Source organism: Electrophorus electricus, chromosome 10 (genome assembly GCF_041902795.1).
Source record: "Electrophorus electricus isolate QZ-2024a chromosome 10, ASM4190279v1, whole genome shotgun sequence".
NCBI lineage: Eukaryota > Metazoa > Chordata > Actinopteri > Gymnotiformes > Gymnotidae > Electrophorus > Electrophorus electricus.
The window spans coordinates 21,958,383-21,985,969 of NC_137506.1; the positions used below are offsets into that span (position 1 = coordinate 21,958,383).

General features: G+C 38.8%; 4 protein-coding genes across 12 annotated transcripts; 1 reads left to right on the forward strand and 3 right to left on the reverse strand.

Moving 5' to 3' along the window:
- Nucleotides 1–88: 88 nt before the first annotated feature.
- c10h8orf74 (chromosome 10 C8orf74 homolog) lies at nucleotides 89–2,611 on the reverse strand. Of its 2 annotated transcripts, none has more exons than XM_035533086.2 (3): nucleotides 1,597–1,812; nucleotides 893–1,292; nucleotides 89–214 (listed from the first exon to the last, which is right to left on the reverse strand). In XM_035533086.2, the coding sequence occupies exons 1-2, from the start codon at nucleotides 1,730–1,732 to the stop codon at nucleotides 901–903; spliced, it is 528 nt and encodes a 175-aa protein (XP_035388979.1). In that variant the 5' UTR covers nucleotides 1,733–1,812; the 3' UTR covers nucleotides 89–214; nucleotides 893–900. The 2 variants fall into 2 exon arrangements, with proteins under 2 accessions (XP_035388979.1, XP_026858272.2); XM_027002471.3 differs by lacking the exon at nucleotides 89–214 and adding an exon at nucleotides 2,528–2,611 and having other exon boundaries at nucleotides 486–1,292; nucleotides 1,597–1,788.
- Nucleotides 1,907–16,171, forward strand: rp1l1a (rp1 like 1a). 8 transcript variants are annotated; one of them, XM_027002399.3, is made up of 4 exons: nucleotides 1,907–2,040; nucleotides 7,001–7,639; nucleotides 8,195–8,372; nucleotides 8,702–16,171. In XM_027002399.3, exons 2-4 carry the CDS (start codon nucleotides 7,016–7,018, stop codon nucleotides 14,695–14,697), a joined length of 6,798 nt encoding a protein of 2,265 aa, XP_026858200.2. In that variant the 5' UTR covers nucleotides 1,907–2,040; nucleotides 7,001–7,015; the 3' UTR covers nucleotides 14,698–16,171. The 8 variants fall into 8 exon arrangements, with proteins under 8 accessions (XP_026858200.2, XP_081577900.1, XP_081577899.1 ...); XM_081721773.1 differs by lacking the exon at nucleotides 1,907–2,040 and adding an exon at nucleotides 5,057–5,882 and having other exon boundaries at nucleotides 7,001–7,498; XM_081721769.1 differs by lacking the exon at nucleotides 1,907–2,040 and adding an exon at nucleotides 5,104–6,648.
- si:ch73-340m8.2 (tyrosine-protein kinase Src42A) lies at nucleotides 9,127–21,794 on the reverse strand. Its single transcript, XM_027002463.3, has 10 exons — nucleotides 21,495–21,794; nucleotides 19,287–19,408; nucleotides 19,028–19,194; nucleotides 18,760–18,919; nucleotides 18,455–18,607; nucleotides 18,315–18,370; nucleotides 18,022–18,175; nucleotides 17,813–17,941; nucleotides 16,860–17,726; nucleotides 9,127–9,257 (listed from the first exon to the last, which is right to left on the reverse strand). The coding sequence occupies exons 1-9, from the start codon at nucleotides 21,782–21,784 to the stop codon at nucleotides 17,533–17,535; spliced, it is 1,425 nt and encodes a 474-aa protein (XP_026858264.1). The 5' UTR covers nucleotides 21,785–21,794; the 3' UTR covers nucleotides 9,127–9,257; nucleotides 16,860–17,532.
- Nucleotides 21,795–22,117: 323 nt separating this feature from the next.
- gckr (glucokinase (hexokinase 4) regulator) lies at nucleotides 22,118–27,125 on the reverse strand. The gene is given in 19 exon segments (XM_027002400.3): nucleotides 22,118–22,301; nucleotides 22,515–22,649; nucleotides 22,767–22,916; nucleotides 23,016–23,096; nucleotides 23,239–23,336; nucleotides 23,454–23,550; nucleotides 23,705–23,781; nucleotides 23,942–24,039; nucleotides 24,240–24,338; nucleotides 24,433–24,551; nucleotides 24,854–24,959; nucleotides 25,577–25,671; nucleotides 25,816–25,869; nucleotides 26,055–26,121; nucleotides 26,204–26,277; nucleotides 26,436–26,504; nucleotides 26,656–26,724; nucleotides 26,826–26,978; nucleotides 27,081–27,125. Coding segments are annotated over 19 exon segments (1,806 nt in total). The 3' UTR covers nucleotides 22,118–22,181.
- Nucleotides 27,126–27,587: the final 462 nt, after the last annotated feature.

Here is a 27,587-nt window from a genome sequence, read left to right on the forward strand (position 1 = left end):
GCTGACCTCATTTCTAATTTGGTTTTGAGGAATTCGATGTAGACAGCTTCTTAAAGAACCACAATACATTTGAAGAGTGTACTGGTCCCAGAAGTGAACTTTGCCTCAATTTTAGGTCCAGCAGCTCCTGTATAGCTTTGATTTCCTGCATCAGAATATCCTTTACTGCATCTCCTTGTGCCTGCAAGAAGGCATGTACTATGTTTTCCATTGCCTAAAGGGAAGAGTCCCAGAAAAGGTCAGGAAGAGGATACAGAACACTTTCTCATCCTTGATGAAGTGCAAAATATTTGATCTCGCAGTCATTCTAAAATAAATATTCCAGTCCCCTGGGCAGATGAATTGTAGATGAAAGGCAATACTGAATTCTAAATAATTCAATTTATTACCAACTACTTAAAGCATGCCATCATTAAGACTAATAAACAAATGTAACAGTTTAATATTTATATGATAAATATATGATTTAGCCTAGCTTTTATGGATAATAAGAAGGAAGTGCTCCATTGCGAATTAAAGCATCACAAATAACTAATACAGGCTTATACAAAGAAGAATTTTTAATGTCTGAGATCAGTGTTTCTCAGCCCAGTCATTTGTCCCCAAAAGAGTGTGTGCATTTTGCCCAGCTCCCAATACATGTGGATGAAGCAAACAAGTACAATGAATACCTGGTGCAGAGATACTGAGAGCAAAAAAAATGCCTGGTGGGTACACTTGGCTTGCCTAGCCTAGCCTAAGTTGAGAAAACACAGTCCTATTCTATTTTTCACCAGCATTTAACCTTACACTGAATAGCATGTTATTGGCTGACCATTGAACACAATGTGTCTCTCCCTACACACCTTTACAGTAGTACTTTACAGTCATGAAGAGGTACATGCTTATTTACCTGTTTGCTTAGTCTGTCTTACAGTGAACTTTTTTTCCAAGACTGGCTTGTAGCTCAGCAGTCAGTTGTTCCTTGGCCTGCTCTTTGAGTCGGTGGATTTCTGACATTTTCTCAGCGTCTGCTGCCTTCAGTTCTCTTAAAACCTGCTGCTTCTCCATTGTGGCCACATCGGTTCCCTCACACAGTGGTAGCGGGCATGGTGGAGCACAGATCTCTAGGTGGGAATGGGTGTGTTTGAGGTTTATCTCTCCATTTAAAAAAGCCTGGTAAAGGCGATGGTGACAGACACAGGTCTCCATGATGAAGTCATGGAGGGCTTTCTGCTGAGCATGAGGGAGTGGCAGCTGGCACTGCACCAAGTGTCTCTGGATCAGGGAAATGACTTCAGATTTCTCCAGCCCTAGCACAGATACACAGATCCCAAAAGACACAAGTAACTGCAATATTCTGCATTTTCCACTAAAAACACTGTAGGGCTAACAAATTGTAAAGAAACTAACACCATGCCTTATTAAATTACATTTATTTCTGTTCCATGCTGAAAAAGGAATTGGATTGGTATGTCTTTCATGTGGAATTGAAAGCTGAAAGACTGACAGTTTGATTAACTTTCCTGTTTAAAATGTAGTATTTGGTGAATCTATTTGGGAAGTATTATCAGCTAAATGTCATCAATGTAAATGTATTAAATCGCAGTGTCTTACCTTTAAGATCATGGAGGAGCTCTTTAGTCATACTTGCTATTTGTGCCACTGCAGACCAGGGAAACCCACGCTGCACTGAATACATTACGTTCTCATAGACGAACTCTTGGTGCAAATAGTCTTTTGTCGGCCCCATCAGTTAGTTTCATTCCATTGAAAACAACTGTTCAATCGCAAAATTCCATTGTCTTTCTATAATCAAATAACGTATGATGACATGTAACGCAAAAATAAAATAATGGAACGCAGCTTATATGTTCGCTTTAAGAGTTCTGTGCATATTATAGGCTACCTTATCGGATTTAGTTTACTCATATCACTGCCTACGCTCTTGGAACTAGCCCACTGTTGAATACCTGCTTAGAAGAGCGATGAACTGGAACCGATGGCTATTTTCTGTTGACATGTTTACTAGGTTCAGCTGAACGGCACCAGTGTAAAGAGGTAAGAATATTTGTACAATACGATGAATCCCTACTACGATTTCCCGGTTTCCAGTAGGACATGACATGATGTGATGTGAATGCCTAAAGAGTACATGGTGTGAAACCTGTTGCAGGGTCGTTGCATTAGTTGCAACAAGGCTGTAGCAAGTAGTGTTAAGTATAATTTACGCGAACAATCAATATAGGCTTATCTAACAAAAGACTAGCCATATGATCAAACTGGTGTTGCGCAAGATTGGTTTATCGAGACAAGCATGTTTATAGCGGATAAACATCAGCTAAAACGGATGTCTTGCTCTACAAATCCTTCCTAGCCCTTTCCTTGTTGAATGGGCTAACCGTACTATCTAGCTAGGTTTGCTAGCCAGCTAACTCACCTCCCTTGTATGCTGTAAGCAAACGAGGATAAATTATTATTTGTAAAACGAACTGCAGAAAACTAATATGGGGGAAACACCAGTTAAGAACGTACTGTATGTAATTACCTCAAGCCCCTAATATCTCCTGCAACATGTTCATTGTAAAGAGCCCATTTCTTTGAGAACGAACCATGCTGTTGTTAGGGAAATAATCGTTACTAGGGGGACACGCACCCAACGGCTACCTAGTCGTGGATAAATGGATAGATAAATGAATGTAGACATGATTGATATTTAATATACTAGTTGCAGTTTCACGTGTAAAGCCTTATATGTGACATATGTACAGTTCCTTGACCGGTTAAATCGCTTTAGATTATGTTTTACGACAGATAACACCGGCGTGCTACAGAGGCCTAAAAATAACGGAACACTTCCACCCCTTCAAATTACTTTCAAGTAAATAAATACATCGTTTAGGAGCTTTTGAAATAAACAACCACAACAAGCCTTGCTCTGGGGAACCTAGAAGTTAATATATTTTTGCTCAGATGGTCAAACAGTACAATCATCTTTCATAGAGTCACCCCTGCTGTCTGTATGGCAGAAAAGGGATAAGGATTGGTAATTAGCATGATGAAAGGAATAGTGACAGAGTGTGTGGTGCACAATGCAACCATGGCCCCCCCCCCGGGTCTCTGGGGGTGCTGAGAGACACTCCACGTAGGAGGTGACACCATCCCAGAGCTCCTCCTTACCTGCTCATGTGAAAGATATTTTCAGAGTTTCTCAGTCTGCTAAGCTGGCCTGCTGGACCACATAGGCAGTGCCAAAAGTTTGAATGTTTTTTTTTTTTTTTTTTTAAGAACAGCACACAGAACAATGAATCATTGGCCACAGAGTAAGCTTCATATCTGTGCAATGCATTGTGGAGATTAGATAGAGAGGAGCAATATGGCTATGGAGAGCATTTGCATCCATCATTTGGATGATGACCAAAACGTCTCTGGGCCTTATCAAGTGAGGAGATGTAGAGAGTAATAAGTCATAATTAGAAACACAGTTTTCACATTGGGCACTGGGAATGTGCAGGAATAAACTGATCTTGAAACATTTGTGCACTGGAGCAGGCACAAGCCTGGTGGATAGTGTCACACTGAAGTAAAGCCTTTCAATGTCAAACTCAATAGGGCTGTTCTAAAATCCTGTAATCTAATTAGGATTTACACTTCTTGATCAGGTTGTTGTCAGACTGCTAAAGCATACTGTGTAGGTGGTGTCTCATTATGTGGTGTGATGTTGCTTAGAATTCTAAATGTTGTTTTATCTGAAAGTAATTTGTCTTCCATCTATTTTCACTGTTGAAGGTATCATTATTAAATACTGCATATGTACCATTTAATGGTTCTCTCAGTATTACCATTATTTGCTCTATTGGTTGTAATCCCCCTCTATTGTCTATTATTGCTGAATGTGTCAGGTATCATTGTAACCTGGGGGAAAAAATTGTTGTACACACATGTGTAATGACAATGAAGTGGGGTATGACTTTAAAGTTTCTGTCCATATAGAACAGCACTGAACCTTGGCATTATTGGTATCATTTGTGTCACTGGTAGTCTTTAAGTCCAAGAAATGAAGTTAGCCCTGCTCTGCTCATTTTAGTGTATTCTATGATGTTATATCCCTTGAGAACTTGTTTTGCTATTCATGTTGCTGTTCAGCAAACGGCTTCTGGTCTTTAAAAAGGCTTTTGTGTGTCGGACAGAGCTTCGTAGCACACTGATCCCAGTAATCTCACAAGTACCAACTGAATTTCTAACAGCAGAGAAAATGGAAGAGAGCAGTCTTTTGTAACAGATTAAGTTTATAAATAATTTGCTTTACCTGTGAAACTTATGTAAGTGGGGATGTTTGTTCATTTTTTTCATAGATTAAGGTTTATGTTTGTGTTTGGGTAAGTGTATATGTACTTATAAATACCTCATTAGAAGCTTTCACAAATACCAATCCTTATCCCTTTTCATCTGAATTTTTCATTTATTTATGTTTTGTGAATTATGACAAAAAAAACCAAAATGATGTATACAGGTTATTCAGTTTATTACTAAAAACCATGACAAACTGATTCAGTAGCTATTGACAGTGTTGATACATAATCATAATGAATAGTGTTCATATGATGAACAGAAGTTTATTTAAAAGAACAGTAACCTGCATCCCTTTTGAAAGCAAAGCGTTTCACTAAGATAACAGAGGATTACTTTATTTAAGAGTGCTGAGGATGTTCAGACTTTGCTATAATAAGACCCAGTCTTGGCAGGGTAGGATTAATAGTAGTACATCCCATACACATTGTGAAAAGCTATACAATCCTACATGTACAAGCAATTGCAGTATAATACTTACAATATATACTTAAATATTATTTACAAACACATCCTGTAAAGTTAAATCTTTCTTTCTTTCTTTTTGTTTTTTAATTTAAACTCTAAATATTAATCAACTAATTTCATTGATGCTATCCTGTATAGGTTTAATTCTAATGAAATTACAAAGTATAAAGCTCATGTTGTTTAGGTTCAAATAGAATTTCATGCAATTTTTCACTATATCAGTAGATGATGTTTTTGATTTAATGTTGTGACAGGGTTTTTATGAACTGTACTTGTGTGTGTGATGTTAGGAGGCTAAGCAGGATGCTGGAAGGAGTAATGTTAAACAATCACATATTTATTTGTACATATCACAACAAAAACGTAGCACGCAGACCATCATGGTCAAACACTCAACACAAACGCGTAAACGATAGACTTAAATACATGTATGCTAATGACACAATAAGGAGCAGGTGTGAGACACAAGGAGGGTGTGGTCACTTTAACGAACACATGCACACATACACACACACACACACACACACACACACAGAGGCGTTCGGGGGGAGGGGCCGTACCGTGACAGAGCCCCTCCCCAACGGCGCGACTCCCGGGATGCCAGCTTATCTCAGCTTAGCTGAGACCAACACCATATGGCGAGGAAGAAGGACCGAATGATCCAACATGGTCCAGTGCGAGCAAGACAGAAGGGGGAAGGACAGGCACCAAGACGACAACAGAAACAGGCACAGACACCAAAGGGGACAAAATGACTGGTACAAACAATGTGACAGGGACAGACACAGTGACTGGGACGGATACAACATTATTTAACAAGTTAGCGAGTCCAGGGAAGCCGGTGAGAGCCCTGGGCTGTTCCCCATTTGTTGGCTTGGCTGCAGTCCAACCCGCCTGCGGGGAATCGCCCCTCGCCAATTTGGGAGGCGGCAACCTTTGCTGTCCCTCGCCTGTCTCTGGAGTGGGCACTGGTATCGCCTCCTTCCTGCCTCTACGAGGCTTTGGTACGAGTGCAAGATTTCCGGGGCTATGTGCCCTAGCGAAGGGAGTTCTCTCCTTAAACGAGGAGGTGGATAGAGATGATGGTGATGCATATTTCCTAAAACAAAATATCAATTTACTAACTGATTTGAGTTGGTTAATTTAATGAGTAATGTATTATGCAACAGCACGATAATATAAATATTATTATTAATAAAATATTTATTATAAACACCTTGTAAATTCACCAGGTCATGTTTTTTCCTTATTTCTTCTAGATATGATTATTTGCCAGTTTGATTGGTCCTTACCTGTCGCCGTTGAAAATTTGAAATAAAACCCAAATAAGTAAATCATCATAGCTTAAGGTATTTTCTAGCTTTTGGCTAGGTCATTAGAGGTCTCGATCTGGCACCTGTAAAGATGCTTTGAGACAATATTGTTAAAAGTGCTATAGAATCCAAATGTAATGGAATTGAACTTCTATTCTTGTACATATATAGAATAGAATATATATTTCTCCATGCACCCCTGTTTTCTTTTTTCTCAGTTTGGACAGAGCACTTTCAACCATTTCACTGCAAGTTGTACTGTGTATGACCTTGTATGTGACAAATCAAACTTGAACTTGAACTAATGTTAAGTTGGCAATTAAATGCTAATAAGCAAATAGGATTTACATCAGTTTGTATATGTGACATCATAAAGAGGAGCAAAGTGCAATGTGGTCTTTATTAATGCTAAAAGAAAATACACAAAAGAAGGACAAATTATAAACAATAAGAAGAAATTAATCTTGCAGCTTTGGGAAGACTTGTCAGGTGCAATGTGAAGCACTGAAGAGGTGTGGTTGATTAAACAGAGAAACAAGTAGGTGTATGTCATTGTAGTCAGTAAACTGGTGACTGGAAGTGGGGAAGGGAGTGAGAACTGCTGCGGGATGTGTGTATGGGTGAGGGGGCGTGTCCCTTTAGCCAGGTGCTGCCCAACCCATGACAGTAAAAAGAGTTACTGCTTGATCCTTAGATGGTAGACCTTTTGTTCACGAAAACCTTATGTAACATTGACCTACTTATTTCCATTTTGCTGCAGTTCAGATTTCAAACATATTCCCCTCCTGCAGGCTTACATATTAATGGATATGGTTACAGCATGGATAGATGCAGCAGAGAAAATCTCAACGAGGTGTTAATGATATTGCCCAAATCTCCTTCCCTTACAGTCTGTTCTGAGAAACATGCAGGAAGCAGGCTCCTCCAGCACAAGCTCACTTTTTAGGAATGACCCTCAATGCCCGGCATCAATCATCTCCGGTGTGACCACCTCCTGTCCGGTCAAGAGGATCACCTTCTTCAGGAGTGGGGATGCCCAGTTTAATGGCGTCAGGATGGCCATCCACACCCGCAACTTTAAATGCTTCGATGCCTTGCTGGATGACCTCTCACAGAAGGTACCATTGCCATTTGGTGTGCGGACCATCACCACACCTAGAGGCACCCATGCCATCCGACGCTTGGAGCAGCTCAAGGATGGAGGCTGTTACATTTGTTCTGACCGCCGCTATGTTAAGCCAGTGAATGTGGAGGCAGCTGGGAGACGGCCCACCATATGGCTCAAGAGCGATACACACAACAGCTGGAAGAAGCCCACCCGACCTGAGGAGCCCCCTGTGGCACATTCTGGACTGCAGTACCACTGGCACCCAAAGAGGATCATACTGGTGAGGAACACGGACCCTGCAATGAGAAGGTCAATCACCTTAAGCAGGAGGATGGCCCAAAGCCTCCGCATGTTCATGGACGATGTTTCCAAGGTCATGCAGTGCCAAGTCAGAAAGCTGTACACGCTGGATGGACGGAAGGTCATTTCACTTTCAGACAAATCTGAATTAACATTATGTAAACTTGTTTGAACATAATTTTATTGTTACTAATAAAAGCAGTGTTATCAAATAAAGAGACAGCAATAACTTTGGTGATCTTTTGTAAGAATAAGATCTAGCAGTCATATATATGTTAAGTGGGTTGCAATATTGTGATAGGTTTTATTACTCAGCGGAAGTTAATTTAAATATCAGCAGCATTTTTATTCATGCAGGTTGACACCACAACTGTGACTTTTTAAAAACTGTTTTAAAGTTATGTTTATCAGCTATGCAAACACATTTCCTGTGAAAACAAATGAACAAATGACCTTGTTTTTATCCCCTCATGCACCCTCAGATTAAACATTAAAGATATTACTAGAAAATATCAATAGTTGGATTCACCTACATTTACCACACTGAATGTAGAAGTATAAAGAAAGAATAGATTGCACACAGCAGATTCATTGCTTAAAATGTGTATTAATTGAATAGATTTGTGTCAAATTACTGTAAAGCTTGTTCTCTGACTGTATAAATTGGCCCCAACAGATTGACAGTATTCAAAGTCTGATGCGGTGCCCCAGCGTGCTGGTGTGTGTGGGCAAGGAGTCCTTCAATTTTCTGCTGCCTGAGACCCTGGAGATGCCTGCCAAGGACAAAATGCCTGGGATGAGCACACAGTCTCGCTTCAGTGACTGTAGTGAGGGCCAGAAGAGCAAGAGAAATGGTACAGCCTGACTGTTTGGTTCATTGTGATGATGTTACACTGAATTCCTGAAGAGAATGTTGGAGGAAACATTGTTTTTAACAATAATACAAATACCAGTCAAATACCCCAGATTTCTCTTTCAATCGTGATTACAAATAGTTTATAAATAAGTTATGATTTACATTTTAATATATTTTAGTTTCAGTAATTTCTTGATGGTGGAATAAGCAAATATATAGATCAGAAGTAGCTGTTTAAAATATGTCAGGTAGAAGAAAATGGACATGTACAGAGTGTGTTAAAAACATATTATTATCTTATTATGATTTATCATACTCTATTTGCAGTGAATTTTGGGCTTGAGACCAAGAAAAGCATCATTCATCCAAGATCAGATTCTAGTAATAAATCCACAAGGTTCTCACTCTCCTCTGGAAAATCTTACCAAAGTGGATTATGTGCAATCCCAGGGCAATCTGCTTGTGTCAGCACTTGCCCCTACACAAAGGAAGGCATACTGAATGATGATACTGAAAAAGGAATACTTGTTAACAAAGATGGTAGCCTGTCTGTGGAAATGAAAGTTCGCTTCCGGCTAGTCAATGACGAAACCCTTCATTGGTCCACCAAAATCAAGAAATCAGCAGCACCACTGAATAAAACTAGCCCTGTGAAGGAGGGAGATCCTCATAATCTTCAAGACAAACTTGAATACTCTGATCTAGAGTCGAGCTCAGCATGTGAGGTTGATGATGGTGAGGAGGAATTCATTCCAAAGCGCCATCAAAAGCACCTAGATGAATCTTGCTGTCAAAACTGCAACAACCACTGCCAGGAGTATGATATTTGGAAAAGCCCCATGGACAATGGAGGAGGGAAGTCATCTAGCTGTAGTGGCTCAGCCTGCAAAATCAAGCACAAAAAAGCATTGGTGAATAGTGTACACACACTCTCCAGGTCCAGCGAAGAGTATATTCAGCATGTTGTACATAATGCATCATGCTTTCAACAGACTGTTGATGAAAGGGAAAGGTGTGTTCAGTATTGTTCAGTAAGTCGCTCTTGTAGCCGGAGTGAGGTATCAACTGCTGCTACAAAATTAAAAAGTCAAAGAACTACTGAGGACACATATAAGAGTGATGTTGGATATAAATGTCGCTGTGATGCTGACAGAGAACCAAATACTGCAGATTTTCATGACTCATTCTATGATCCTGATAGTTTTGAATTCACAAACGTAACAAAATATTACCCCAATTCTGCAGTCAGCAATTCATCCAAAGTATTTGAGTCACTCAAAGAGGGTAGGTGTGATGATAACCTTACACCAAGTGAATCGAGAACCTGTGAATGGCTTCAGAATGAGAACCTTGGACAGTGTGTACACTACAAAATCAGTCAGGCTTCAGAAAACGTATGTTTATCCCCCCGGCCACCCAGCAATGCCTCAAGCTGCTCTGTTCATACCTCAAATCACAAAAAGTACAGAAATGTGCATCCATTACGAGAAATGCCACACCAGTGGAAGGATTGTGCAGGCACTTATAGTACAGAGAGTGCCAGATGTACAGTTTCCAAAGTGTCCTCACAATCTCAGTCTTGTCACTGTGGAGCGACATCGCCAAGGTTAATGATATCTGGAATGCACATTAGTTTTCGAGAAAGTGCTCAGGTTGTAATGTGTAGGGGCAACAATGTATGTAATGAACCTAGAACTAGCACAAACTACCCTAGGGCAGCAGTATTAGATGTATGTGGTGCTGAGGAGGTACAATCAGAGGAAACAGAGTGTGACAATAGATTCATGAGTACCCTGTCAGCAAACACAGGTGTTTTCTCAGGACAATCTACAAAGTCCACTGTATATCCATGTTGCAGTGGATGTAAAAATGCAAATGCTGCTGAATCAAGACTACCTGAACATGCTCAGCACACACAGGCTCAGAAAACTAAAGATGTTGAGGTTATGTTACTTGGTGGCAGGTCACCTAAGTCACACAGATCTGGAGCATTTGTAAACCATACACATTGTGTACCACAAAGAGCTTCTCTTGTTTTAGATATACCTGAGAATGGTGCACAAAATAATGTTGCAAAGCCACCAGGCATACAGGGTCACGGTGAAAGTGTACTGTCTGTTTTGTCAAAACAATGCAACAACTCAAATCAGATCGCAAGTGGCAGATCATCTGAGGCAGAATCCATGTGTTCTGAAAATGATGACATGACAAATGTTGAAGAAAAACCTAAACGTGCTAGGTCAGTGACATCAAACGCATCTGCAAAGTCAAGCACAAAGTGTATTTTACCAGATGGAGTATCAACATCAAGACAAGTAATTCAAAAACCTGATGAAGTTATCCAAAATGAGAGAGCAGTCAGTTTGTTGTCAGACAAATCAAATGGATCAGCTAGGTCCAGATCATTATGCAAGTCACACCATTCAAATACTGAATGGACAATAAAGACAGAATGTAATAACTTAGTAGATTTAAGCAAAACTTCAACTAAGATGATTACATCTCAAGATGTTGAATTAAAAAGAACACATAGACCTGTTTTTGCAGCTAATAATACACAAAGTGCAAATATCTTTCAAGAGCTGAGAATGGATGGTGCCATGTCAACCAAATCAAATTTCTCCTCCAAATCTGCCAAATCTCAGAAAGCTATCAAACCATCACCTACGGCACCAGACAAGACGTACAATAAAGTGCCTGTGGTAACCAAACGGGAAGGAGTAGCTAGTGTATTATTGGATAGCTCCAAAATATCCAGAACATCAAACACATTGTCGAAGAACAGGACACAGCACAATGTAACACAAGGAGAATTAAGTGAAACAGAAAATGTTGCTGCCCAAGTTTCTGAATGTGAGTCTAAAGGAAGAGTACTCAAAACACCCTGTCCTGAGAGATCTTACAGATCTCACAAACTGAACAACAACATTCCTGACACTCTGTCTAAGAACTGTGATGGATGTGTCCAGACAATGGAAAATGATCCCTTAGAGTACAAATCTGCAAAATCTCCAACTCAATGCCTACATGATAAGTTAGGTGAACTCTTAAGACTAACATCCACAGCATCTATCTCTCTTGGCCTTGATGAGGTATGCAAATGTGAAAACCTAAGTGAAGAGTCCATTAGCAGCATGTCACAAAATTTAGAGGAGGTAAAGTGTCTATCAGAGATACTGATACCTAAATCTGCTGTATCAGATCATTCCCCCAGCAGTTCAGAGAAGGCCAAAACATCCAGCTCTATGAGCTGTGCCCTCTCAGAGAAATTAAAAAAGTCTTTTTTGCAAGACCACTGCAAGAATCCTAAACATGCTTTTTCACTTACTTCAGCAGCTAAAAACAGAAGTGTCCTATCAACAAAATCAAAGGCAGAAAACACAGCAGGCTGCCAGTTATATGATAGCAGACATACTATGCTGTCTGGTCGGTCAGGTTCGTCGGATGTTTCATGCAGTAGCTCATCCTGCAGAGCCTCAAAGCCAAGTGAAAACAATTCATTTGTAAAAGGCAGCAAAGATGCTACTCAAGCGGTTGTTGGCAGCCAAAATGGTGATAAGGGTGAAACAGATATAGCTTCAGCCATATTGGAAAGGTTCTCAAAATGTAATAAAAATAAAACTGCCTCTGGAAAAGCTACAGCCACAAGCATGGCTAGGTCTAAGGATCAATGTGCTAAAAAAATCAAGAACTGTTCCTACCTGGAAATAAATGTATCCAAGAGAAAATCTGCTTGTAACATTGACAGCCGCAGTTTCCAGTCTCTTGCAATCTCCAAAGGAGACAAAAGAGTTTACAAGAAAGGAGGACAAACATCCAGGACAAATGCAGTGACCATGACTGATGTATCACAAAATAGTAAAGTAGCAAACAGAAATATGATGCCAACAACACCTCTTGGTTCCTCAAGTGACAGTGTTTTATCTCACACTCCATCTGCAACAGATCTGTTAGGGGAGAAGTCTTGCAATTCAATACCAGACAACAGAGCATCAAATAGATCATGCAAAAAATGCACCTTTGAAAAGGTGAGGAACGTTCATAAATACAAAAAGAGCAGCACATATAAAAAGAGGGAAAAAAGCCTCTCATCACAGAACAAGAATAAGGATCAGGGTTTAGAACTGATGCCATCTGATTTACCTAATGCATCTCCTGTAGAGGTTGTAAATGACTGGCTTAGAAAAATACCAGTTGATCACCCTATGTTTGAAATGGGGGTTGAATTTAATGTGCAGCACAATAAAGCAGCACCTGTTAATGCAGAGAAGAGTTTGCAAAAAGAAATAGGAGGAATATCTGAAAATGTAATGAAAATGAAAGAATTTCAAGAAATAGGGTGGCCTTCACGGAAAGTCACTGTCAAGCAGGACATCAGTGTCATGCGTGATGAAACACTGCCATGTAATGAGACATCTCAAATGGTTGCAGTCAACACTAATTCCAGTGCTCCTGAAAAATTAACCAAGAGAGCGACTTTACCTAAATGCTGTCAATCCTCAGTACAGGTCATGAAGGTTCTGATAAGTCCAAAACTGGACCGATGCAATAGTCTGCCTGAAATTTCACCCACATATGGCAAAAAATTAAGCACATCGGCCAAAGAACTACTAGACTGCCTTATTAATCATCAGTTAATTGACTCAAAAAATTACAAAGATGACAAATATAATGAAATATTAAGTATTTTCCAGTCACTATGGATTTTTGGACCCTCTGAAAGTGAGCAAGACAAGTGTAGAATAAAAGATAATAGCTTAGTAGATGATGAATATAACCCAAGGTCTTCATCAGGGATAGATGAAAGCAGTGGCTTTTTAGGGTCTGGAAGAGTTGGTGTATTTAGTGGGGTTCAGAAATCAGATACAGTCCAAAGTCGAATAACACCCATTGCTGAACAGGAGCCTTCACTGGTGATTCATGAAAACACGGTTGGTAAGGAGGTTGTACATGACTCTACTAGACCAGGAAACACAGATGGTTTATATGCCTCTTCACAACCTGTAACTCCAGACATTGCTAGGAGAATGCAGAGCAGTCCAGAAGAGGAAAAAATGGATGGGGAACAGCAAGACAATAAGGGCCTTCATGGAGAGGAGGTGATTCAAAGAGAAAGTCAGAAAGAAAGAAATGAAATGGCTACAACATTCTGTAAGAAGTGCTGCAGAAATTACAGGAATACCCTGAATACAGCAGTTGATAAAGGAACAGCTCAACCAGGAGATACTAATTCAGGAACATTCCCATTCATTCGGAGAGGTGCTTTAACAAAAAGAGTTTCACAAGATCCAGACTTAGTTTGGGTTTTGCGCTTGTTAAAGAAACTAGAAAAGCAATTCATGTCTCACTATGAAAATGCAGTGGAAGAGTTCAAAGTAAAGTGGGATTTAAATGCCAGTGGGATGCTAGATACAATAATTGGGGACCTAAAAGAAGAGGTTCATAAAAGAATACGGTCTAGTATAAATCGAGAGCTTCCGAAAATTCATAGTCGAGCAGGCAGGACAACAAAACCACCAATAAGTAGTCTGTATAGGGACTTTACTACTGAGACTGACGAACGGCGAAGACGGCTTAAAGTGCTGAGGAACAAATCGATCAATCCTTCCTTGTCAAGAAATGAGGAGATAAATTCTGTCTCTGGTACTGAGTTCAGGGACCAGCGCAACGAGGATGAGTACTGTCCATGTGACACATGTATGAGAAAGAAGACTGCATCTAGAGGGGTCCAACAAACTGAAGCTCAAAGCATAGCTCCAGTCATGATGGATTTTGATCTTAGAAAAATTCTGCAAAACAAGAAAGTCCTTTCTGTTAGTTGGCCTACAGATTCAATGCAAAAATATCCAAAAAAGGCTGTAATGTGCTTCCAAGTCCAAGAGAAGAATTTAGAAGTGGTTGATGAGGAGGCAGAAGTACAGCATGATATGAGAAGGCAGTCAGATGACTTGGGTAAAGCCAAGAAGGAGGAGAAAGCTGCTGCTGTTCAGACCAAAGAAAACTTAGAAGAGGAAGCAGTTGTGGCTTCTGAGAATTGGAGTGCAGATGTAGGGGTAAATGATGATGAAGGAAAAGCAGTAGAAGAAAAACACCTTGGTGATGGGAAGGGGAATGGAGAGGAGTACTCCACAGGGCAAGCAGGAGGGGAGGGAAGGGAGGAGGTGGAAATTAAAACAGGGAGAGGGAAACCTGAAGAGGGAAAGGCTGAGGTGGATAATGGCACAAATGACCAGGGGAAAGGATCAAAGAACAAAGAGGCTGCTTCAGATGCTGATGAAGTGGCAGAGAGAGAAGCCAAACAAACAGAAACAGTAACACAATGAGGTAGACCAGGAGAAGAAGAGGCCACAAAGGACCAGGATCCACTTGACAAAAAAACTGGAATTGTAGAGGGAGGCGAGCCAGCGGACAAGGGAGAAACAACTGAAGAAGGTAAAATGGTAAGAGGAGAAGTGGAGAAGAAAAAAGTAAAGGTGAATGAGGAGAAAATAAAGCAGAAGAATGTGAGGTGGCAGAGGAATCCCATCAAACAGTTGAATCCCAACCATGATCAGTGGAGTATTCCAAGGTATCTGACAGTACAAGCAAAGCTAAAGGATATTTGTAGATTTTATGGAAATCTCCAATTATGCAGCAGAAATGGTCTTCTAAAAATAATTCTCTGTAAAAGAGACTGATTAGTGTGGCAATAAAGAGGAAATATGGAGTGAGGTCTTTGAAAGGCAATTTTCACATAATAGGAGGAATAGCTCTCCAATAAGGTTCAGTAAACAAAGACATTGGTAAAATTATGTGTATATTTACACTGTATAGATGACTATGGTTAACTCTTTTTATTAAAACAGTTTAATAAATAAACAAATAAATAACTACATAACACGAATCTTTTAAATCACATAAAATTAGAAATAAATTTGGTTGATATTGACATCTTTCAAACAGTACACAACAGGACATTATACTATATATATATATATATATATATATATATATATATATATATATATACTTTCACAGACCCCATTATAATGGACATTTTAATTCCAGGATGTTCAAAATATGTTAAAATATTTACTATCATTTACATGATCTTTCCAACTCAAACATTAAATCATGTACAATCTGTAGAAAATTCAAGTTATTTCTGTAATTAGATAGATAGATAGATAGATAGATAGATAGATAGATAGATAGATAGATAGATAGATAACGTGCTACTACCCAATCTTTTAGTTTTTTCTATTGTTAGAGTAACTGAAGGTGCAGAGCCTAAGAGTGAAATTTGTAACTGCTGCTAAAGGAATATGAACCTCTAAGTATGAGTAAAACAACAAACATTTATGTTATTTCATGCTGTGTTCTTTACTAATTGCTGTAACCATGAGATTTTCTAATGCTGCCAGCTGGTTTTCTTGTATTCTGTTTTTCAATTTGAGCCCTCTTTTAATGCATGGTACTTAAAGCACTTGTCCAATATTTGTAGAATACTGTTACTCTTTCAATTTAATTTGATTAAACCAAAGTGGATACCACATTCTTTATTGGTGTCTCCATATGCATCAGGACATGCAGTAGTAGGTAGTATGTAATAGTATTTTGTGTGTTTGTGTCCAGACATGGAAACAGTACTATTTACATTATGCTAATCCTGATATTTTTGCAATGCAAGTAGAAGAAAGGATTAAGGCTAATCTGACTCTCAGTATGGGACAAGTATTATTTAACTGGCCAAAGACCCGTAAAACGTAGGGAGGCTGAAGTAAACAGCTGAGTTACATAACACCCCATAAATCATACAACCTACTGTAACATTGAGCGGTAAGGAGGCGGATGCATGCGCGGAGAAGGGCGAGATTATTCAGGGAAAATCCAGAATCAGAGTCGTTATAACGGTCCAGGGTCATATTACCAACACAGAGAGTACGTGAATACATGATTAGCAAAGAAAAACACATGAAGGCAAACGGGAAGCAGGCTATAACAAAAGACGCTAGGGAAAACTCGGGGCTAAGAAATACGAAAGCTAGGATAAACACAAAGGCACGGAGTACAAAGCAACATAACTATACGAAATAAACATTCAATGAACAGCCAAAACACAGAGCTCAAGACAGGGTGTAAATGCAGGAACTAAACGAGGGACAGGTGTTGAAAATCAAACAAGGGGAGGAGAAAACGAAACCATGGAACGGAACTAAAAAAAAAAAGACGGAAAACAGAAGATGGGAGGGACTGATCGTGACAACTACTACTACTAATAATAATGATTTTAAAAAGTATATCATTATACATATTTTTATTCATACAGTGGTTTACAACACAGTGGCAAAATAACACTAATGGAAAATTATTATTGTGGTGACCGTTCCTCTCAAGGTTTCTTCCTCATGCTCTAGGGAGTTTTCCCTTGCCACTGTTACCGTTGGCTTGCTCACTGCCTCTACTGAAAAAGTGACTGCCCTGCACCCTGCGTGTGAGCACTCACCTGCCAATTCTGTGTATTTTCCCTTCTTCCTTTCAAAGTCAGCCTCTATCCCTTCTTCCCATGGAACTGTCATCTTAGCCACAATACCATCTTGGTAGGGATAGACCAGAGGATGATATCCAGCCATAGAAAGGTGGTGGTGATCTCCACAGGAACTGGTGGTCAAGGTTGTCTCTTAGGTTCCACTTGCTTCCAGATGACAAGAGGGAACACTCACTCTTACTGCTATTATGTGCCTCACCCCTTGCTTAACAAAGTGGGTTCAGCCTCTCTGGTGAGGACCTCCACTGGGCTGGACTTCCAACCTGTGTGCCTCCAGGACTGCAGCTAGGTTACATAGGACCCAGTCGTGATTCCATCCATACTAGCCCTTATGTCAGTGTGGCTTTGCAGCCAGAATGCTTAGAATGTGATAGAATGTACTTAAAATCTGATAGAAATGGCTTATTTTAGCTCTGGTTTTTGGAGAGTCAACAGATATGAATATATATAGTTATATAGGTAGTTATATATTGTGTACTTCATTGCAAATTTTCCTACATTGTTTACTACACTGTGTCTGAGTATATATTTATTATGTTAATGATTTTGATCATGAAAGAAATGCAGTCAATTGATTGAAGTTGGCTTCTGACAGAAAATTTGGAATCTCTGTTTATCTCTTCATTGAGCCCTACTCAAGCTCTAAGACAGGCTCAGGAACCAGAGCCATTAACCTGTCCTGAAGCTCTGTGAAGCAAGGTCTCTCCTGAGGGTTGAAAATCCAGCACAGCAACATGATGTCATAGAGTGCTAAAGGGCAGTCTAGTGGTCGCTTCATCCTCTCTCCTCTCTGAATAGCCTGGATGCAGGCTGTTTTGTCTTGATCTGAATGCATAAAAAGTGCGCAGGGATTACAAATTCAATGCTGTGAAATCTTCCATTGTAGTTCACTCTGTTCTGTATGACTTTACCTGGATATGGATTATTTCCATATGTGATGATTTCAGTCAGGAGTACTCCAAAAGACCAGACATCGCACTTAGTTGTGTATTCCCTTCCATCAAAGATTTCTGGTGCCATCCATTTTACTGGAACTTTGACTGATGTTCAAGGAAATATTACTATTTCATTATATCTATGATGTTACAATGATTTATGTAGTAATAGCTATGGTTCTTACCAGAAGAAATATTCTGATCCATTTGAAAAGTAAATTGAGCTAGTCCAAAATCTGCTATCTTGCAGGACTGCATGTCAGTGAGCAAGATGTTATCTGCTCTCAGGTCTCTGTGAACTATATTCTTGCTCTCCAAGTATGCCATGCCTTCTGCAATCTGTCAATGTAAAGAAGTACAGAAACAAGGCAGACTAGTAAAACACACGACTTTCAAAATGTTTGATGGAGTCAATTATACATATTGTACTGGAAGTATCAATCAATATATCAATATATATACAACTAAATCCTGATACCTGCACTGCAAAGTCAATCATGAGTGAATACTCAATATCTTTCTTCTCTTTGTGATCTGAAATAAATTGACAAGGACAATGCTGATTATTTATGTACATATCTTTTATCTTACTTTTAGAGATAGGATCACTGCACTTACTGATGAGGTACTTCTTCAAACTGCCATTTTTCATGAGCTCGGTGATAATGCAGAAGGGCTCACTAATAGTGCACACAGCATACAGCTTCAGCAGACGCTCATGGTGAAGTTCCTTCATGATCTTTATTTCTGTATGTATCTCTGGACTGACAGCTGCAGGAAAGGTCAAAAGTGAATGATAAGTCAGGGATATTATGAGAATAAAGTGCTTCACATTTTAAAGGTATATGATCATATGCACATGAAAGCCTACCCTTCTCATTTTTGAACTGAAATTAACAACACATAGGTGATTTTTTTGTTACCTCGCAACTCTTTAATGGCTACATCTATCTTCTTGTCCCACACCCCTTGCCACACCTCAGCAAATTCCCCACTGCCAAGTTTCTTCACTTTGGTCAGCAGGCTTCTGTCCACCTCCCACTGTGCATCGACTGACAGACTGGGGAGGGTTGGTACGTCCAGCTGGAGACCAATCACAGTTAAGACTCATGCAGTATGCACAGAACAGTGGTCTTTAGCTCTGTTAAATGTGACAAATGGCACTTTGTCAAAAGTCACTACAGTACTTACCATGACGCATGGATGACTAAGGCGTGTACACAATCCATCCTGATGTTTGGAGTAGGATTGCACTAATTCAGACAGAGTCTTGAATGTTTTTTGAATAACAAGATAAAATCGCTGGTCAGTTTCCTGCTCCTTAATTCTGTAGTGCCTTGCATGAGGTTCATTCTTTACTGAAAAAAAGAAAAAGATGTGATTGTCAAGTTATACTAAAGGTGGTGTCCATCAGTAAAAAGTTAGGATACTAGGATTGGGGAGCATTTACCTGATAGGTAGAAATGATGGTTCTTTGAACTTCTCCACACAAGAAATGCACCTTCACTATTTTCTGGTCTCAGCAAACATCTCTTGGCTTCAATGCGAGTTTTGATGTTTTCAAAATACCATCTGTAAATACAATGATTGCTGTTATTTCCCATTAACTAGTGTAGCAAAGATAGATTATACCTTGTGGTTTAGTAAGGCAGTATCGTCTCACCTCCTGCCCAAGGACAGGAACCAGGACCCCTGTGGCCCAAGACGCCTAGCAACAACAACCATAAAACGGCACTAGCTGAGGGCTTATCACTCCTGCCTGACCCTCTGACTTTCTGTTCCTGTTTGTCAGGACATGCTAAATGTAGCAAATCCACAGATTGAAATGCAGGAACATTTTACCAGCTTGTTAAATGTCTTGAATTATGACTCTAAATTCCTTTAAACTTTAACTTACCAGTACAACCAAATTTTCTGTGCACACCCCAAGGACAAAAGGCATTTCCACACGAACCTACTTGCAAGAGCTATCAATATGTATAATAAATCTTTTCGTTTTCCATATTGCCACATGGTGAGGAGAAATGTCAATATACATGAACAAGTAATGAAGTGAATATGAAAAGAAAACAATGGACAAATGGTCATTATTATATCACACACACACACACACACACACACACACTTTATATATTGGTTATGTTTGATTGGTAATTTGTCCATTGTCTTCTTTTCTTATTCTCTTCATTACTTGTTCATTATTATTTTTCATTATTCACCATAATTATCTTCGTTACACGTTGCTTACTTCATGCTTATTGTTTACAAAATAGTTAACCTCTCCTAATTGTGCTTACTGGAAATCCTGTATGAATCAACTAGAAAAACTATATTAGTTAAAGAGTTTAACTTTCAAGTTAAAGTAGGAAAGAAATTACAGTGACTGTTTAATCGATTTACTTAAGTGTTTATGATACTTCACTGTTTGTAACCTTCATTCAAAGACTATGAGGTATGAAACTGTTCAAGAAATGTACGATTATTTTATTTTGTTCGTGGTGAAGCTCGTTAGAATGCTTTAATAAAGGAATTTCCCCCTATTGTTAAAAAAAAGGATATTAATATGGATGAACCCTGAACAGGCGCGTCCCGTCCCTTACCTGCTAGAAATGAGTTTTGATTAACTTTCAGTGGAAAGGTTTTGTAGAGTATAACTGTATAAACAGTCTATGGGAAGAACAAATATAGCTTATGTGACAAGAAACTAAGAAGTTTAGTTCTTCTCCCGAGAAACCAGGCCACAAGCCTCTCGCTAAGCATCTGAAAACAGACTCAAGTCTCATTTTGTTGGGTAGCTTATCTTTAAGTGCGTGTTCGTCGGTATTCGCGCATCACAACCAAAAGGTTGTGACCAATATTTTTCGGGATCAAGCAATCCCGTTTTTGTTTGAGGTGATTGAAACGTTTTCTCGTGCGGCAATCGAAAAACAAGAAAAGCCTAAAAACAAGAAAAAACAAACAAAAAAAATGAAAGCCTGCAGAACCGACCGACACCAAGACTCACGTTATATTATCTTCCGGAAAGAAGACAAACGGGGCCAACTTCTTGAATGAGTCATCTTCGGGAATCAAGAACAGCTGGGTCGTTTCATTGTCCAACGGCCACGCAGCATTGCAAACCAGAAACGCGAGAGAAACGACACTATATACGCTCACTGATCTAACTTGTGGAAGACATCTGATTACTTAATAAACACTTAGCTGCACGCTTGTTCAAAAGTGGTATTCCTAATTTCAAGTACACTAGAAATAACGCTGTCTAACTTGCGACTTTTATGAGTTAAGACAGAATTAAATTGATCATTAATGAAATGATAATTAAAATTAGTTTTCCCGGTAAGAGATAAACCTAACTAACTTGAGAAACCAGACAGGTAGGTACATTCCTCCTACTCCATTTTGCTCGGAGCAAACGTTTACGACTCAAACTTTATGCTAAAGTATAGGTTACATAGCCATATTGTCGAATGGTTTGAAAAATGTGATTCAATGGACAACAAACTCTACTTTAAACTTTTAGAAAAAACAGATTGTGATAGCACCCATAGCAGTGCAAATTACTGTATTCAACTGAATTGAATACATTGTACCCTGAATTATGGCATCAGATAAAAATAACCAACTCAATTGTATTTTTAACCACTGTCCAAATACTTACAGATTTGCCTCCAAACTAGTTACAGGTTTGACATAGTTTCGAGGTACATAGCCCTCCTCCTTAACAATTCCATTCTTGTCTTTCACTGTGTGTTTCTTTACATACAACCAATGCTGGGTCTCCTCAATCACCTCCAGAATATCCCCTCTGCTGAGCTTCAGATCCATCAGGGTATGACATTGGTAATTATAGAGTGATTTGTAGGCCCTATTTGTCTTGGCGGTCTCCTCATCTTCTTGTTCTGAACACAGCAAAGGACAGCTCTTACAGTAGCAGGTGCAGTTGCCCATCTTTGCCAGATGTTAGCTGTTATGTCATGACTACTTCACCATGTTAGCTGTTATGGCATGACTACTTGGAGGTGGTTGTAGAACTGGTTTGTGTAGGTTCCCAGCAGTTGGAAAGGAAGTAGTTTTTTATCACCATGCATGCAGAATTCCCTCTCAGGTAGCCTATTGTTTATTTGTGCTTTATTAAGCATCAAATACATTTTTAATGAGGTCAAGCTTTTTACAACTTTTACTAAAGCATAGCTGCACTTATACACCATAACAAACAAACATTCATTTTAATTAGAAATTATGTCCTAGTATGCCAGAACCAAGAACATGAGCAGTATCATCCTTGTGAGGTACTGAATTGTTTTTATTACACTATAAAAATATTCCAACCATTATTAGTTCTGCATTATAGCAACCCCAGACAAGCAGCCACTGCATTTCGAATTACAGGGAAAGCACCTAGGTGAGATCTAGCCTCAGCAAGTGTACAGCCAGACTGCAGCATCACCAGAGCAGTGGGAACTACCTGCAATTACAAACCCAGAACAGCCCACAGTGATGGAAGTGATTGCCTCTACTCATAAGTATCATTCTATGTACAGTTATCAGAGCTGGTGACAATAGCATGAGTCTTGCTGCTGATGCTTAATTTCAGAGATGTCATGAAACCTTTGTCACGGTCTGTGACTTTCTGTAAACACCTGGTTTCATTTGATGTTATACATGAGCTAACTCTTACCCTGTCCTTTTTGATAGCCACAAGTGTGTGATGTGTGACATCTGCTAAGATAATCTCATCAGTCAGCACCTCCACATCATAGATAGCTCTCAGCAGAGCCATTTTACATTGTGTATGGGTACTGCCTGTGAACCTCTGAAGATGAAAACATTAAATATAGAATTTACCATTTAAGTCTGACATGGAATTTGTTTTGTAATAATGCTGAACAGTTGATTGATTAACAGTCGTTAGATATGGAAATGACCATACCTGCAACATGTGAATGGCTCTTTTGTAGAGTTTGCTGTTAGATACTCTGAGGTCTATCATATAATTCCTGTACACTTTCCCCTTTAGGATATGAGCACCCGTGCTGATTGCATTTAGGCACCATTTGGAAGAAAGCTCTCAGTGCTGCTTCTATGTAATGAAGGGGATGACCATACTTTATTATTCCACATCACAGGACATGCATACACACACTAGTTCTGTCAGTTTTCAGTAGTTGTCTAGGCTTACCATTCGGACAGCACTCTGCTCGTGTAAAGATGAAGGCCATGTAATGGTCAGAATGGTTGTAAACATGCCCTGTATGTATCCCTGAAATTGTAGTATTGTGCAAATAATTTTATAAAAATGCTGTTTATATTTTATATTTTTCTAAGCTTAAATGACACAGATGTAATATGATATTTTTTCATGAAAGTGCAAAGAATTACACCAGCCAAGTTATTTTACTCACAGGAACACAGAGTCCCTGAAGATCATGGGTAAGTGCATGAAGGTTTGATGTGTTTTGCCTCACACACCTGGCCAACTCTGAAACCTCATTCATGTCATCTAAGTTTAAGAATCATGTGCATAGATAAAAAGTAGCTGTTGACACTGCAGTGATAATTGTAGAGTGATAATTATGTGATAGACATGAGTGTAGTATCTGCTCTGATTGCTGCCTACCATTCACAGTAAAGAGAAAGATCACCATGTCTTTATTGCTGAGGCTCGGTAGAATTGTGTTCACAAAATCCTTGTGGCCAATAATGAAATGTCGTCCCTCGACATGTTAAAGGATGTGAATTAGGAATGAGAGAGAGAGAAAGCAAAAGATAGAGAAAATAAGAGAAAAAAAATGCATTATAGGCAGTCTATTTCATACACAACATCCTGCTATGTTGTTATTATAGCTGAGCCCAAAGGCTCCTGCCTACCAAAGGTGACAGGTCTCCTTCTTTGTTCTTCATCTCACTGAAGCCCTTGCTAATAAAGCCTCTGATATCTTCAAAGGCTGGGCATATAAAAAAGGTAGCCGTGTTTAGGATTATATCATGAATATTACAATACAATGAAATATGTTAATTCTTTTTAATATATTTCTAAACCTCTAATGGAAGCTTTATCTATTTGTTATTTTTGTTGTACTATACAGCATTTATCAGTGGAAATACCTGCTCCAAATGTTGGACTGCATTCACTAGCATCAATAATTCCTATAATGCCAAGACTGTGCCATCCAAGGTAGCATACACGTCCTTCCTCTTGCAGACTGGGAACACAAAATCCTGGCTCTGCCTCATCCCATCAACTCTTAGAATAATATTCTTATTAATTTCTCCCATTTCTAAAAATGTACAGCTAAAATGTGCCAACCTGTATAGTTAAAGTATGCCCTGTATGTGAATACAAGTGACATAAAATATTTATGTGGGAAATTATTCAGAACGACAGCTGGAAACCAAAGCCTACCTCATTCCAGCTTGCTGAACCAGGGTTGCCAGCTTATCAATCTGTGAGTATGTGATTTCATGAACTTTCTCATTTATTTTGATTGAAGCCAAAACACCACTGTTTAACAAATACAGCAATAGATTAGCCGAAGGGAACAGGAAGAGACTAGTGCTGCAACATTTTTCATTGAGGATGTGACTAAAATATATACTCAGGTGTTATGGGTTGCTTGCTGTAAAGAGCTTCACATCCTGCCCAAAAAATTGTTTCCAGGAGTATTTTTGTGGCACTTCCTCCTTTCATTCTGGAAGAGCCACTAAGAGCCTCAGGCTTTAAGAAAATAAATATTATGAAAACACATTTTATTAGATCCAAAAAATTACTGATACAGTTGTCACTTAATGTTGAAAATCAGAAAGCCATTCTAAGATAGCTAACAGTTTTCTGATCAATACACTTGTCTACAGAGATTATTTGTTATATGTAGAATATACATTTAGATGCCACTAGGGGTGTTGCAAACCCATGTTTTTCATCTTATAGTAAATCATGTGTATGCTCACATTTAAATGTTCAAAAATCACATTCCGTTTAGAACAGAACCTATTGTTGTCAGTTTGAAAAGGCCATACCCCTACTACTGGATTGAGCAAATAGGCCTTTTGTTGGTTCTGCATTTCATTCATTCTCTCCACAACCTCCTTGAAGTGACATGGACAGTCTTGCATACGTTCAGTCCTATTAGCAGAGCAAAGCCAATGTAAGCTGTAATAGCAAAAACTCTTTTCCCTCCAACAGATTCATTTATCAAACACGAGTCCTGCTATTTTTCATCCCACACCTTATAACCATTGCTGTTTCAAACATATGCAATTATACATAGCACAGATAGCAACGGTGAGAAATTTACAGCTCTGCGGTTCCTCGGTTGTCTTAAACACAGTACGATGGGGCTGTTCTTCAGACAGAAAATTAAAGGAAAGAATCAGATCAGAATCATATTTTGAATAAACTTATAATACAGACATATGATTTGTAATTAGAAATTTCTGTTTGAAATTTCTGTTTTCAAAAAAAAGTATTGGGATTTCAAAGGCTAAATATACAGCCACTGGAGTGTAATGCAAAAAAGTATTGGGATTTCAAAGGCTAAATATATAGCCACTGGAGAGTAATGCACTCTCCAGTGGCTATATGTTTAGCCTTCGAAATCCCAATACTTTTTTTTTTGAAAACAGAAATTTCAATTACAATCATTTGTCTGTATTATAACAATACCAACAATACTAACAACTGGATAAAAACTACTTTGATAAGATTTGAATTAAATAATTAAATAATTTTGTCATAGGTACCTTGCCATGGATATGGGGTTAAAGCCAATCAGTACTGGAGTGAAGATATCCAATTTGTTCAGGCAAAGATTAAGCTGGCCTTCGACAAAAGGAGCCTGATGATATAATGATATAAAATAAATAAATAAACTTTGTCATAACCTTCATTAATCAAGCACAAGAAAAGAATGGTATTAGAAACAAAAGTTACTGTGCATAAATTAATATACAGTTGAAGGATATTGAAATATCAGTCATACAGACAAGCCACAGGATATTCCAATGAAGAGCACTTGCTTCTTGTCTGCACAAGCCTGCACTTTCCACAGGAAAACAAAGAAAATGATAGCAGAAAAACATTAGGTTAAACATTTTTTACCGGACTGAAAATGTTAAATACTTCAGTGCTGTTTCTTTATACTTTTTAATAAAGAGTGAGAGTGGTGTACTGCAGTGGTATACATTCACTGCTTTTTGCTCTCTCTGCTCTACCTCTCACCTTCTCCAGCATTAAAGCTCCCAGTGAGGGACTGTCCTCTGGAGTCTCCTGCGATGTCAGCAGCGCTCTTTAAAAAAACAAAGTGTTTAAATATTGGTCATGTTCCACTCTCAACCAATTCATCAAATGGACACCCCATGTTTACTTACTTGTCACCCCCAGCAATGATGTAAGAACATATTTCTTTTTGATGAAGAGCAGCAAGCCATCTGTTAAAGCATGTCTAAAGTGCAGCACGAGAGACACTTATGGACCAGTACAGAAAGTTAGTACCACAACAGACAGTGAAATGTCCGTCAGCCTAAACGTTCTCATTTTAATATCATATTTATACTTTTAAATGATCATTTGGGAAACAGTACATTGTTAATTAGTTTTTACCGCCAAAAGAAATGCAATACGGCCTGAGGTCCCACAGCCACTCAGAATGATCATACTGTCTTCTGGATCCTATTGCAATAAATCAATTAGAACCATTTTTCTATTGCTTTACTCTTCTAAACTTTGTAATTTCCACATACTTCAGATACAAAAGATGTCAGTTTAGCGGAATACATTTCAGCGACTCAAATAAAATACGATTAAAACAATATCCGTATACCTTGAGAATAGTTTCCACCCTCCTGGAAACATCCACCATCGTCTGTACTATAGAATAGCTGTTTAGTTTCTGTGAACATTAACAGCTCAATGTTTGGGAACATCAGTAAGTAATTATGCTTGTGATAATTTATTTGCCATTCGAGTGCATTGTGCAGTTTTAACACAAACCTGATAAATGGAATCCTTATGCAATGTTCTATGAAATATCTCTGCATCACATTTCTTTAGCATTTGTACAATTTCCTTAGGGTTTGCTCTGTCAATGTCTATGGTGATTGGATTAGGCTGCTCTGTGATTGGTAAGGAGGGTGTGTAACTAGACTGTATAGTGGAAAGACAAACCAAAATTATCAAATATCAAATGCAAGTATGTGAGAAAGTTTCTGTTTCTCAAGCCACAGTTTATGCATGCTCTATTCTTACCTCCCACTGTTGCATTTCCTCAGCCTTGTAGTCAAAGATTTGCATCCTCTTGACTGTGTTCAAAACTTGCAGCAGCTCTACAGACCCAAAGACTGGTCAAGCTGGTTATAGCCTAGTTCACTGTTTTTGGGAACAAAATAGTGTTACCTGAATGGACTTTGATACAGACTATAAAAGCCAGTTGCAACCAGGATATAATAGGTGGCCACTAACTTTACCTAATGTTACCTGGCTCATAATTACACACATAATGTTCATAACTGACACAGACTTATTAAACCTAAAATGTTACATTGTGAATTAATACATCACTGAACTATAACATTTATTTGGTGCTTTACTAAAACCTATCTGTCATGCTGCTTTCCAATATTTGTGAGTGAATCTGTATGCAAGGTATTTGTGTAAATGTTTAACCTGAATGAGAGGGTGATGTTATGGTAGGTTGCATAAATAGCACATTACCTCCTATAGGTCATGTGCCATCAACTCTGATTTATTGGTATT